We start from the raw sequence: 14,959 nt of genomic DNA on the forward strand, positions 1-14,959 counted from the left end.
AGATTTCTTGAGCTGGATCTGACTCTAGCACATTTTTCTGCTATGGCTAAAGGACTGCTCTACTATGCACAGGGAAAAATGTGTAGGAGTTTTTACATCATGGTATGTCAAAAGTCATGATTCAGTTAACTGGAAAAAAGCAAAGAGCTGAAACACTACCTTTGGAGTCAGTAACAACATGCTTTTCAAAACTATTCTTATGGAAATTTGTGCAATAATAATTACTTCAATTTCTTTAATTCCCATTATCTCAGTGCTGGTGAGTGGCATAACAACCTTATTACTGGGGACATGCAGTATTCTGTAGTACTCTCACAGGTATGGAGAGAACTATGAAACAAAGACTACCTGATGGATATGGAAAAGCATATGGAAAATTCAGTCCAGCAACTATCAGGTGAAGCCCGCTAGGTCTAAGGGAAATATTTGGTTGTAGCTAGTATGGCACAAATAAATTCACCCAGTAACACAGGAGATCTGCAGATGAACAGGTAAGAACTTACTGTGTGTTAGGATTCACCAATCAACTGACCTATCAAATACTGTCAAATAAAGTATTGTTAGGGGAACAAAAATGTTACGTATAAAAGCTGTCTCAAAAACAAATGAGATAGCTGTTATAGTGAAATGATTGTGTTTTGAAAAATGGACTGAATTGCTTATGATGTTTCCCCCCACCCTTTCTCCTAATGAAGTAAAAGTAGTAGACATTGCCCCCCCTCCATTTTACCTTTCCAATAAACCTGTGAGGTAGTTTAGCTGAGAGTCTTTGACAGGCCCAGCATTGCCTAGCTAGTTTCAGAGCCGAGTAAGGATTTGAACCTTGGAATATTCGATAATACTGGACTTTAGTCAATTGACTAATGTCCCAACAGCAGGTGATGCCAGCATGGAAACATCTGGCACATTCATTTTCCTTCTGCTTTAAGAACTGATTGGAATTGCAACAGAGAATTCCACTCTAAGATCCTAATACACTGCGCCATGAAATCCAGACATGAACAATGCAATTAAGTACTTTTAAGGTAAATTGGATCTTCGGAGGCGATGATAAATAATTGAAAACTTCTCACAATGAAGTGGAAGAGGGGAAGTCAACACACTGCCCTCCAGAAGTTACTGGATTACAACTTCCACCATCGCTGACAGTCGGCCATGTTGACTGAGGCTGATGGGAGTTGTAGTCCAACACTTTCTGGAGGGCACCACGTTGTCTACCCTTGTAGTGGAACCTCAGAGCTGCAAGCCTGGCAAGTGGTGGCACCTTCCATCGCATTGACAACAGCGGAAATTAACTTGGTTTCCTGCAGTCACTACAAAATTCCCCTACGCAAGGACGATATTAAAGGCAAAAAGTTTTCCTTCAAAATAAAAATGACTTGGGTGTATACAATTACACATCATGTAGACAAAGTGGATAAAATTTTTGCTCCCTCTCTATAATACTAGAGCCTGGGCTAGCCAATAAAGCTGAGTGTGTTGGATACTTTAGAGCAGATAAAGAAAGTACTTCTTCACAGAGCGTATAGTTAAACTATGGAATTTGCTCCCATAAAATGAATCATCAAATTAGGGGTTTAGGAGATTTCATGTGGATACTAGTTAGATCAGGGGTCAGCAACCTTCTTCAGCCATGGGCCGGTCTGCTGTCCCTTAGAACATGTGGTGGGCCGGACTATTTTTTTTTGGGGGGGGGGAATGAAAGAATTCCTATGCCCCACAAATAACCCAAAGTTGCATTTTAAATAAAAGGACACATTCTACTCATGTAAAAACACACTGATTCCTGGACCATCTGCAGGCTGGAATGAGAAGGCGACTGGGCCGCATCTGGCCCCCGGGCCTTAGGTTGCCTACCCCTGAGAGTTAGATGCCTCTATTTTCAGGGTCAGAGAGAACATGCTGGGGAACAGGAGTAGGAGATTACTACATTCAGGCCTTGCATGTAGGCTTCCCAAAGGGAGCTGGCTGGCTTGTCTAGATAGTCCTTTGTTCTAATCTAGAAGTGTCCTTCTGTTCTTATTTCCATAATGCTCACTATATGTTGTCCTGCCAGATCTTTACCTAATCTTCCCAAATACTCAGAAAAGACTACCTCCCTCATGGGATAATCTGCATGAGTAACAAAGGAGCATTCAGATCGTGCTCTATAAAAACAGTTTACTCAAAATTCACAGTTCATATATACATTGCTTAAATAAACATAAGAACTTCACAACCTTATCAAAACCTGTAAGAAACATTTCTCTTTTTTTTCCTTTCAAAGCTTTTAAGGTTACTATACTGGGCTACAGGTTATTCTGGAAGCAAATCATCTCCCAGTTCTTCATCAGCAAATTCATCTTCATCTATTTTTTTCCTCAGTGCAGTTTTTGGTCTCTCAGCCTGTGGTCCAAGTGGGTCAATATAGGAAGCATCTAAATTTAAAAAAAGAAGTAGAAACACATTTTTTACAAAGAAAAGCAACACAGTCTCTAACTTTTAATAATTGCATGAGAAAAAGGGTGCCTTCTGACAGTCAGTATTTTGTTTCAAAGGAAGCTATTAGAAACATCAGTTACCTATTTCTTTATTACCACTGCTTTCATAGGGCTCATATGTTCCTGGCAAAGCTTTCAGTTTAGCACTCAGACGCTCCCCTTTATGCGTGATGCTACTAGGATCTGACAGAAGGGAGAGAATATTAGACAAAATATTACACCATAAAGGCACGTATGAGAGACCAAAGATTATGTGTTTCTGTTTGATATAAAACAAAATAAAAACAGTATTTAAAGCATTCCACATATGGTTCAGATGTAACAATCTTGGGCTGCTAAATCAGTTTCCGATTTATTGGTTTAATCCTTGCTTACGATATGAAAACACAAGCAAATACCAATTCTTAAGTGTGAACTCAGAAATCCTTACAACCACCACTGTGAGTAGGTCTCGGTACTGATCACATCTTGAGTTGGACCACAGTTTTCCTGACTCAGTACCAGTACACTGGCTCTATCTTAACAAATTAAAGTACATCAGGATTCTTAGTAGTGTTATTTAGGTATCACCTCCTTTCACATGTTCTACCCCATTCCCTGCAATTCTCCAATGCTCCTTTGATCCACATCTCCCTCTCCACAGAGAGAATGCAGACAGCAGGACTAATAAATGGAATCACATTTTCTTTGCTTTCAGAAACCTTAAATATGGCAGCATATGAGCGCACTTACCACCACCACCGCTGCCTTCTCTGCGTGCCCGGGCACTGCCATCTCTGCCAGACTTGACACGCTAGGGAGGAGAGGAAGAAAGAGACAGAAGTGCTCTTTAATATTATCACCAATCATTTCTATTACTTTTAACATACAAGGTATACCTCACACTTCTGCTGGATAGCGAGGCCATTTGGTGAGCATCATGACTGAGTGGGGATTTGTTGCAGGTTCAACACACTATATTTGTGTCTAAAAATGTAGTAGAAACACTGACAACTGGAAAACAGTGGCCTTTGAACGCTCCAATTGGAGAACAGCCTTTATCAAAGGTGTCATGGGCTTTGAAGACACTCAAACTCAGGACAAAAGGGAGAAACTTACTAAGAGGAAGGCACGTTTGGCAAACCCTCACTGCGATCAACTCCCTCCTGAAAACCTATGTCCCCGCTGTGGAAGGACGTGTGGATCCAGAATTGGCTTCCACAGTCACTTACAGACTCACTGTTCAAACCATGTTTATGGAAGACAATCTTACTTGGCTACAAGTGATCACCGAAGAAGATTCGTGTGTAACGCTAATGCCAGTTTTTACTCTGTGTACTGGAACGAATTCTAAACTTCTCAGACCATCTTGGACCAAGACAGCTAAATATGCAAATAAACAAACCAAACACTCAGTCAACTGTACTTCCCTGGCTTCCTACTCAGGGTCTGATGGGCTCCACATGCTGGAAAGCTTTCCAGTCCAACACTTTGGTGAAATGAATGAGAATCATACAAGAGCACCATCATCGTCTTGCGGTATCCCCATTGTTTCTGTGAAGCAAGTGGAAAAGAACTTTCCAGTGGAAAGCTTACCCTAAAGCTGAAACCCTAAGCATATCTCAAGAAGGGCTACTGTGCTCATTTGGCCTGCAAGGCTATTCCATCCCAAGGTGGCATTGGGGAGGGCCACAGCTCAGTGATAGGGCATCTTCTTTACATGCAGAAGGTTCCAAGTCCCCAACATCTCTGGGTAGGACTGGGAGAGACTCCTGCCTGAAACCCTGGAGAGTCACTTGTTACGATATTGAAGCAATGCAGCCGCGAGCTGCTGGTAGCTTGAAAACAAAACATAATGGGAATGTTGGGACTGTTCCGTGGGAAACAGAGGGACAGTCAATTCACAGTGCAGAGGGCACCGGAATTAGCTCAGAGTGTAATATGAGCTGAACAGGAAGTGTTTGATCTCTCTTTACTGCAGGAGTATGAAGAGAGCAGTCATGTTATCTGTAACGCTGCAAAGACAGAAATAAAGGCATGTAAATATGTTTCTGTCTATCTCTTTTCCCCTGCCGGGGGGGGGGGCAGGAAAGAGGGGGAGGGGTGTTCTTCTCACACTGAGAAAGATCGCCTATCGCGACCTTTGCCTGGATCTTGCCGGGAAAGTAGACAGGGAGGTCAACAGGAGACCAAGCCGGGTGCCTGGGAGAGTTGCCAGTTTCTCCTGATAAAGACTTGCTTTCCGACATCACTGCCAGTCAGTGTAGACAATACTGAGCTGGATGGACCAATGGTCTGACTCAGTATTAGGCAGCTTCCTATATTCAAATAAATGTTGTCTCTTTGTCATCCATCTTTTGTCTTGACTGCTGTATATTTAATGACTGGCAGCTATTAGATTTCTGATTACAATGGTACCTTGGGTTAAGTACTTAATTCGTTCCGGAGGTCCGTTCTTAACCTGAAACTGTTCTTAACCTGAAGCACCACTTTATCTAATGGGGCCTCCCACTGATGCCGCACAATTTCTGTTCTCATCCTGAAGCAAAGTTCTTAACCCGAGGTAATATTTCTGGGTTAGCGGAGTCTGTAACCTGAAGCGTATGTAAACCTGAAGCGTATGTAACCCGAGGTACCACTGTACCTATTTCTTGTTTATGTCACTTATATCAAACCCCACCTCATAAATTATGTTCCAAGGATGGCTGCCAGAGTAGTAAGAAATAATAAAATCTTTTTTTAAAAAAAGAAAATAATAAAGCATGAAAATTAAGATGACAAACTAAAACAGCATCAGTGAGATTGCTGGAATGGTTCAGGGGGAAATGAAGCAAGCATTGACCTCAGGCAAGGCAAGCATATCCTGGACAAGGGCCACTTTGACAGGACTGAGGGCCACTTGGACAGGCAGGTAGGGCAGCCCACCTGTGGAGGACGTGACTTCATATGGTCATTGAAAGTTCAAAATGGGACTGCAAAGGAACAATCAGAAGTGTACTTAAGAGTGTGCTCCAATTACATCAGTGATTACTTGAACTTTTCCACGCCTGATGTTTCCCAACCTTTCCCCAACCATGTCCCTCTGCCAACCTCGTTTCCTTCCTGTGCCCCCCCCCCCTTGGACGTAGCCTGGGTGGCAGCTGCCCCCCAAATAAGTAAAAACCAACACAAATCTGAGGTTCTAACAAAAGTCCTGGCTACGCCTATGCCTCCCCCCATCCTACCAGTAGAAAGGTAGCTATTTAAATGTTTTGTTTGCAAATAGAACATGTTTTATATATAATTTTTATAATTTATACAAAATACAATTACATAAAATGATAGGACCATAATGAAATATTGTTGAAGCAGAAAAGCAGAATCATAGAAGCTGGAAGAGACCCCAAGGGTCATCTTTCTAGTGCAACCCCCTGCAATGTAGGAAACTCAGCTAAATCATCAATGACAGAGTTGATGTTTCAGGTCCTAACACTCTACTATTTATGCAGGATCTATTCACTGAACACAGTCATCACTGAACACAGCAGCCACCAAGTGATGAACATACATATGTGAATCAACTTTATTCCTAAGCAAATCCAAGAAATCAGTAAGATTGTACATTTACTTCTAGATATAATAAAAATTGCAGTGAAATGGACTTGGCATGTTGTCACTGAATGGCATAATTAAAACACGGTGTTAAAAGTTGCACATAATAAAAATCTTGAACCTAACAATGCTTGCATAGACTTGGAAGGTTCAGCAAAGGGATTTCAATAAAATCTATGCTATTTTAGATCAGGTTCATATAAAACAGATGATGAAAAATGCCTTATATTACAGTTGGAAGGTTCAGCTGAAAAAATAGTGAAGATATTCTTCAACAGCACTTCAAGAAAACGTCTGCATATTAAAATCTTGTAAATCCAAAATTATTTTATTATTGCAAACTTGTAGGGAACACATTGAAAAAAATGCCACCCTCCAGGTTTTATGTTTCTAATATACTTGGCACTGAATTTAAAAACATTAATTTATTTGTTGGAAAGTGTAAATTCTAAAATGAAAACCGTTAAATATTTATTGGGAAAGTGCACTTTCTTGGAATGAGGAAGGTGGCATGATTTTTTCCAGCTGCATAAATTTTATAATCGCTAATTTTGCTCAAGAAGCACTTTTGAATGTCACGACTGAATGGGATTTTAATTATAAATCCCACTTTTCACAATATGGATTTTGTCAATTGTGCAAAAATCAACATTTGAATTTGCAATCAACAGGTGCACATGGATCCAAGGTTAACCTTTAATTGCTAGCTTGAAAAACAAATCTCACCCCAGTGCCAGTGCATATTTTGCAAACCTCTTTTTTAAAAAAAAGATGTGTGGGTATGCACTCATCTAAAATCACAGAATATGTGGTGTTTAAAAAGCTGTACCTCAGCAACTTCTTGTAAAGAAACTGCTAGGTCAGCTTGATGTAGGAAGCATAAAAACAGGCAGGAAAATTTTCTTTGGCTGTAAGGTCTCTTAGGTCATGAACTTGTAGACAGATGGAAATACCTTTGACTAAATACACGAACAAGTCTACAAAATTTGTGCAGGTGCACAGACTATTAAGTTAATGTTTTCAACTGAAACTATCATACTAAAGCAACAGTTCTGAATGTATGATCCACGCTATCGTAGAATGGCATTAGCAGTATTCAAGAGATGTAATAGAAGCTCTTCCTTAATCCTTCCAAGTACTGTAGTTGCTAGGTACTGAGCAGCAGGGCAGTGTGAGGTACTGCCAAAAGACTTTACAGCCGAAGCCTATACCTAGTGAGCGAGATCCTTTTGTTGTTTATCAATAAGCTGTGTGTGGCTTATTATTTTCAGGGCTCCACCTCCCTCCCCTTTAACAAGTAGCACTTAAGACTGAAAATACAGATACAGAACAAAACGTGAAATCTGCAGGAACACAACAGCTTGTAAAATAAAACACACAGAAAAAAATAGCTACAAGATATTCTGGAAGGCCTAGGCAAATAAAAAGGAAAGGCATCAAACTTTTTGTCAGGTGAGGTACTCTGGGGAGGGCATTCCATTATGTTTTTTTTATATAAATTTTTATTAAAGTTTCACAAATTTTTATAAACATATAGCACAAACAAAGACAAACAAAATAAACAAGTATAACTTGAAAGCCATATTTTCTTATACCTTAGTTCACCGACTTCCCCGTACCTCCCCTTTCTACATTCCAATTTCAAAATTTAATTCAACAAATCCTTATTCTTAATTTTATCTAATTTATAACCCTTCTTTTTCTTTAACTTAACCCTTACAGCTGTAAACCGCACTTTTTAGAACCAACGTCATTCTAACATTCATAAATTTTATAGTATTTCTTAAGATAGTCCTTAAATTTCTTCCAAACCTGCAGCGATGCATTTTCCCTGAAGATTTATCAGCCACTCAGAAAAACGAAACAAACAAACAAAAAGTCAGTTTAACTTGTTTTGCATGTGAATTGGTCTGAGTTTCCAATGGTTGAGAGACAGGGACTGGCCCAAGTGAGTTTAATGGCAAGTGGGGATTTGAACCCTGGTTTCCCAAGTCCTGGTCTGACACTCTAACCACTGCACCACCCTGGCTCTCACATTAAGTATTGCCATTTCTGGCACACTGTATATTGGCTGGTCCTTTTTGTATGCAACTGTTATGGGAGTGGACAGTGGGTGACTTACGACAGATGCAGGTCAGTTTGCATCACAGCATAGATGCTGGTGGGCTTATTTTTAATTCCAAAGTACCGTATGTTTCTACTGAGCAAAGATAGATCACTGATCACAGCCTCAGGTAGTCCAGCAAGCTCAGTAAGATGTAGACAATAACTCTGTTCTAAATATTATATTAAGAATTGTCTTTGAAGTGAAATTTTGGTTTGACAGTCCTAGACAGACTAATTACAATCACAAATCTCTAAAAGTTGATATTTTACCACCCGCTTCTTACTTTCCATTGAGGACAGAAAACAGCTGCTTGTTCAGAAGCATAAAAAGTAGCTTTAGAAAGCAAGATACCAAGATTTCTGCAGGTCTTGTGAGCAACATTTGCAATAAAGGAAGAATCAGCCGCACCTCAGCTCCTTATACACATTGCAATTTAAGAGCACTTTCTTTACAAATCTTTGAGAAACAGTGAAATTTAGTTGTTTAACTGACCCAACATACCTGTTCCCTGATTTCTTTCAGTTTTTCCACTCTCTTAAGCTTTGTTGCATACTCTTGGATTTCTTTCAAGCCCATGTCTGTGCAGAGTCGGACCAAAAAGCGTAAACCTAGTGGTATAAAAGTCATACCATTAGTTGCCATTATTGGACTTAAAAGCAGCTGAAAAAATAAGCAGAGCACACAGCCTAGCAACAATAACCGCAATCCAACTGCAATTAAGCCCAGTGATTTCAATGGATTAAGTAGTTTTACTGTGTTGAATTGTGACCACTGTATTTATTGAGTGGCAATATGATTTAGCAAACATGACAGCAGTGTAGTAAAAAAGAGCTATTTTTCTGCTCCAGTGTCTAGTAATGAAGCTGTGAAAAGAAATACATTTAAATAAAAGCAAGCTGGGATTTTGTAAAAATACTTTCCTATATGCAGAATGGTAATACGATAATAAGTTACAGGCCCACAGTTAGATATGGAGGTGGGCAGAAGCCCACGGTGGCAGTTGTAACCCAAAGAAAACAACAAGACAGTCTAATATGTTGAAAAGTAATTTATTAGATCAGTTTTTTTAAAAATTAATGGGCTAACCTTGTTAGTTTGTGGTAGCAAAAGCGACAACAAGCCTTGTGACATCTTAGAATTGAACTTATTTATTCTAGCATAAGCCTTTGTGGCCAGAGTCCATTTCATCAGATGCATGAAAAAGCTGCACAGAATTTTCAAGTGCATTTGAACTCACTGATTAGATGAGTTGATGGGAAGACTGGAGCAAGCTGTAGTGGTTTGGAGTTACTTGTGCGTAAACTGTCCCCGTTTGGGAGCTTAACTGCCTGGGTTAACCTTCTTGACTGCACAGCCCATCTCAGCGTGGCTGCCTCAGTCGCTAGCAGAATCTGTCTGTGGGCGTTTCTTAAACCGTTGCCAGCATAAAAGCTGTTTGACACCCAATCGTCTCCGCCTCTCATTGTGCGGGAGTCTCCTGCGCAGGGAGGGCGTGGGTAGTGGAGGACCAGGGCTCTCCTCACTGACTTCCAAGGAAGAATCCCGGAGCCCTTCCCCCTCTTCTCCCATTTGCTCTCCTGGATCCTTGGTGTTACGCTGATTTCCTTCCCCCTCTATCAAGCTGCGTCTCCCCCTAGTGCTGGTACCTTCCCCTGCAGAATCGGAGAGCCTCTCCTTCTCTTGTTGCTCTGATGTCAGTTTCTTGACACAAGCAATGGCTAGAATGCTACCTACAGTGCTGAACACTGAGGAAGGAGAATTGAATATATCCAAGGGAGCCAGTGCTCTTTGTATGCAGAATACAGAACATCTTTAATGAGCATACGGAAAGTTAGTTGTTCATAAATTGAATTTACTTAATGTTCATACATGTCAGGAATATCGGCACCTGTTGATCTGCACAAGCCATTTGTTGAAGTCCCATGTGTGTATCCAACCAGTGCCATCTGCACTACGCCAATGCATGCAATGCACTACAGAGAAGCCCTATATCCAATGATTTTTATGCAAAGGGGACTTCCAGATTTCAACATGAGAGATCCAGAAAAGATCCTTTCTCCACATCTTTCCTATTTACTCCAAAGCAGGAAATTCTCAGATGGAGAGGCTCCCTCTGTTTGAAGAGCCCTGGGAAGCCTGTTCGTGCAGGAGCTACGCGCAAACTACAGAGCCATATGAGGGCATGACTGGTGGCTGTAGGTTTATTTTGAGAAGCAACATAAATGGCATTGACCTGCCACAAATGGATCATGATTAGGGCAAGTATTGATACTTTACACATGGGTAGCCAACATGGTGCCCTCCAGATGTTGTATGTAGACGAAGACTGCATACACACCATGCGTTTCAAACATATCCCTCCCCCCATCCAAATATTCCTGGGCACTGTAGTTTGTTAAGGTTGCTGGGAATTGCAGCTATATTAGGAGTAAACTACCATTCCCAAGATCCTTCTTTTGGGGAGGGGGGCAGTGCTTTAAATGTATGCTGTGTACACAGTCTTCAGCTCCCTAGTCAGTAGGTCAGGGATGACGGGAGTTGAAATCCACAGCATCTGGAGGCAATGCTATTGGCTCCCCTTGCCTTAAGACTATCCAATATAAAAAGTGTGCTTAGGATAAAAGGTGCATCATATAAAACCACTTACATTCCGCGTTTTCAGGAAACTTTCTGTGAATCGCCTTGTAGGTATCAAGAGCTTTTTGGTAGTTACCTGTTAGTAATATAAAACACACAGAGACACTACCATGAGACAGGGCCAAAACTAGGTTTTCTGTCACCCGGGTCAAAGACATTTTGTAGTCATTTTAGGTTCTGTGTAAGGTGAAGAAATGCTTTTTGCAAGTCTAAAGTAGAAAGTGCCCTTCCATTACATTCCTAATGCAGCTGGGCTGACCAGAGCTTGCCAGGGAACTGCCTCTGGCAGGAAAAATGCTCACACACCCCTTACTTTCCTGTGTGTAGATCATGTATAGTCTGTAAAATGACTCAGCCTTAGCTATTTAAACACATTTAAAGTTCTGAAGGGATCATAGAATCGTACAGCTGGAAGGGGCCCTAAGGATCATCTAGTCCAACTGATTCTCTTCCTCAGCTTCCTGCCCCACCCTCCATCCCTCCAAAATTTATTTCTCACACAGTAGCAAACCCACAGGTGATCCTATCTTCTTCATTGGGGAGAGCCACGCAGCTTCGCCAGATTTTCCAACTCTCCTTCTCCCTGCATCACATTGTAAATAAGCCTTCTTCAGCTTCATGGGGGAAGGGGAAGGACGGAGCTTGTGGCTGCTGTTCACTTTTTCATCTTTCTCTCCGTCTGAAGCCCAGACATGCTAGGAGGCTGGGAGCCTCAATGGCGTCCCTCTGGAGGCTTCACCCGGGGCAGAAACCCTGGCTAGACCCCCAGCTACACCTCTGCATGAGAAACAGAGGTTCTCCAGCGTCCCTTAGCTTGGGCAAGGGGTGGATTGGCTTGCAGGGCTGAGGAAGAGAGAGTCTAATTCTTTCCCATCACAGTGTTCCCCCAACTTAAAAAAAGCAGATTTAGGGGAGCACAACCAGTTTGCCCACGCTGGGCTCTGAGCCAAGAGGGCTCTGCAGGGGTGCCACAACAATGACGAACAATGGAAGATGAGAGACGGTGTGGGAAAATGATTGCTTGTACATGAGAGCATGAGCAAAGTTCTTATTGTTGCAGGGTGATTTCATAGCTAGAAGCATCCTTGGAGCATGAACAGCGCGTGAACAGCTCGTGCTGTCCTATATGATTGGCTAACGTAGCATGGCCTGATCGCTCGCATAGTCTAGTGCGAATGTCCTTATCTGCTGACTAGAACAAATTGCTTGGCTTGTATTTTGTATCTTTCTGATTTCACACAATAAAAGCTGTGCTGCATTAGCCCTAAAGCAGCCATATTTCGGAACCTACCATGGTGTGAGACTGATTTTTCTTTGGATGCCGAGCTGTAACTCGACAATTGGTGCCCCGTGTGAGGCCTTCGGACTTCACGTTGTTTTTCATTATTCAGCACTCACCAACACGTCGTTCATCCACGTAGTGGATCCCTGGTGAGTGCTCCCGTGTGATTTCTTTCGGACTTCATGCTGTTTTACAACGTTCAGCCTCACGCGTCGTTCATCCACGTAGTGGATCCCTGGTGAGAGCTCCCGTGTGAATGTGATTCTGGACTACGTTACGGACTTATCAGCACTTATCTCCGCCCGGACAGGGCAAAAAGGCGCCTCCCTCATCCTCCTAAGGATCCCTCGGTAAGTGCTCCCTGCTCTTTTTGCAACTCTTGCAATCATGGGAAAGTCTCTCTCTGCACCACAGAAAAATTTTTTTAAAGACCTTAAATTCCTTTTGGCCAGTAACAACCTTGCTGTTCGGAAAGCTGACCTTAAGTCCCTTATAAAAGCCCTGGACACTCACTGTCCCTGGTTCCCCCAGAACGGAAATTGGGAGTTAGATGATTGGAAAAAAATTGGACACTTCTTTCAAAATCATCCTCAGATTGATGTCAAGGTTTTGCATGCCTGGTGTAACGTCTACAAAGCTATGTCGTGCTTAACTCCTTCAAACATTCTTCTGGCTGCTGCAACAGCTTCTTCGCCCGCCCTCCCGACTCCCGCTTTGCCTGCCTCTAACCTACCTCCTAAACCGCCGGACATTTTCCCTTCGGCTCCTCCTGTCACTCCTCTGCATTCTTCGCATTCAGCACCCCCGCTCTTCCACCTCCTCCGCCCAAGGCATCTGGCACTGCTTCTACCAGTACTCTTCAAAAATCTCTCCGTGCCACCGCTCCGTTGTTGCCTTTTGATTCTGATACTCCAAATCACTTTCCTGTGATTGCTCCTGCACCCCCAGCCCCCGTCATGCTGACCCAAACTGATGTTCTCGATGGGCTGACGGGAGGAGGCAATTTTCTTACCATTGCCCAACAGTTGGCCCTTGATCCTATGTATTGGGCAGCCACCACAGCCTCAGCCCAAGAGACTCTGGCCTCTGTCCCTGATGACAGGAATGAGCGCAATGGCCGGTGGGGGAGCATCAGACAGGGTCCTGCAAAGCCCTATGGACAATTTGCTGATCGCTTGTATAATACCTTCAAGCGGCAAGTTCAGGACCTGGCAGCACAAGAACTGATTGTACGCCAGCTTGCGTTTGCTAATGCAAATGAGGACTCTAAGCAAGTGCTGCGCCTTCTAATGGCAACATCAAATATAGCCATTGCTGATATGCTTAAAGCCTGCCAGTCAGTGGGCACTGCTAGCCACGGCCTGCTAGCCACGGCCTTGTCCTCCGCCGTGTCCCAAAATCCTGCTAAGGATAAAACCTGTTGGATTGACAGTGGCTAAGGAAAAAATCCAGCGGACTTTACCTATTACGTGCCTGGGACACAAGCTGACAGCATCTGCAGCCATTCCAGTCACGCCTCAACTACAGTTTCCTGATCATCTTAAACTGGTGGATTTACAACAAATTCTTGGACAGCTGAATTGGATAAAGTGTTATTTGGACCTGCCCACATCCACTTTGCCTCCACTATTTTCTGCCCTTAAAGGACATAAGGATCCAGCAGACAAGATCACAATCACCTCTGCAATGGAAGAGGCTCTTCCACAGCTGTTCCAGTGTTTCCTGGCACGCTGAAAGGCCATCTTCAACCCTATCGCATTGGCCCCCCTTCCCCCTGGGAAGCTACCGTTTCTACCACTTATCATTACAGTTTTGCCGCCTCTTGTTTGGGAAATGAACCTGGCTTTGAAGGATGCCCTCGTCAGACCGGCATCGCTTGGGTTTTGCCTCCCAATAGCGACCATCCCATCTGTGTCATCACGCTTCATTGGGCTTGGACTTTTGACTCAGCAGTACAAGGAGCAATACATCAGACTTATTTACAGCAAATGGGCTCCTGTATCTGCAGAAATGGTTGTGTGGCTTCTTCTGGATTGTGGTTTTTACATGCCAATAATCGAGCCACGAAATATCACACAGGTTGCTCGGAAGTAGCCATTGGACTAATTTACCATTCTCATCCTGATTGGCATCACTTGGATTTTACCCCCCAGATCTCTTCTTTTTTTCTCCTCCCTCAGGAGTCCTGCCTTATGATGTGTTCCTCTGAGCATGTACAGAGGGCTGTCTTGGAACTATTGTGGACTCTTGGCAAGGGAGGGTTGAGGGAATTTTAGTGTATTCCAGTTGTTTCATTCTTGTGCTTTGGCATGGTTCCCGGACAGAAAGCAAGTTGCAATATGGTTCTTTAACATGGCCCGCAAAGACAATGGGCTCTGTTCTCGACCTTGTTGCAATCTTTTTAGTTACAGCAAGCGGAATATGCTTGGCTAGTGCATTTTAGCTGCTGAGAAAAATGATTTTAAAAAGCTTCTCAAAGCTTTGAACTTTTTTTTGGGTGGTGGTATTCTAGCATTCCAGTAAATGCTTCATATAAGATTAGCAATAATATGAAGGATAATCGTATAAGTTTATCGCCTGTGTTTTGTTGCTTGCAGAAATAGTGTCTTATTGTTTTCGTTTTAATCATAATAGCAGTATATTTTTAGGTCATTATCCATATTGTAATTGGACATATGAATACATTAATGGATCTTCTTGTTTGTTTGTTTTCTTAATGTTACCACTATGAGTGATAGGCCAAAAGTCTCAGTTAATAATGTCACAACTTACACAACTTATGAACAACAGGCTGCGTGTAGAGATTTTTATGTTTGGTACGACTGGATGAGAAAGAGCAGTAAATCTGCATATTTGCTTCAATCTGATTTATGGTTATTTTGT

The 14,959-nt window shown here is 42.4% G+C and overlaps 1 protein-coding gene across 2 annotated transcripts in view; it reads right to left on the reverse strand.

Moving 5' to 3' along the window:
• Positions 1 to 2,143: 2,143 nt before the first annotated feature.
• IFT88 (intraflagellar transport 88) overlaps positions 2,144 to 14,959 on the reverse strand; it is a 39,194-nt gene continuing 26,378 nt past the window's right edge. For both annotated transcript variants that reach the window (XM_083499043.1, XM_083499044.1), the window contains exons 23-27: positions 10,805 to 10,870; positions 8,659 to 8,765; positions 3,213 to 3,273; positions 2,562 to 2,663; positions 2,144 to 2,417 (exon numbers count right to left, since the gene is read on the reverse strand). In XM_083499043.1, coding sequence (XP_083355169.1) covers positions 2,296 to 2,417; positions 2,562 to 2,663; positions 3,213 to 3,273; positions 8,659 to 8,765; positions 10,805 to 10,870 — 458 coding nt within the window. In that variant the 3' untranslated portion in view covers positions 2,144 to 2,295. The remainder of the gene's footprint in view (positions 2,418 to 2,561; positions 2,664 to 3,212; positions 3,274 to 8,658; positions 8,766 to 10,804; positions 10,871 to 14,959) is intronic.

This window comes from Podarcis liolepis, assembly GCF_965112155.1.
Source record: "Podarcis liolepis genome assembly, chromosome: 4".
Taxonomy (NCBI): domain Eukaryota; kingdom Metazoa; phylum Chordata; class Lepidosauria; order Squamata; family Lacertidae; genus Podarcis; species Podarcis liolepis.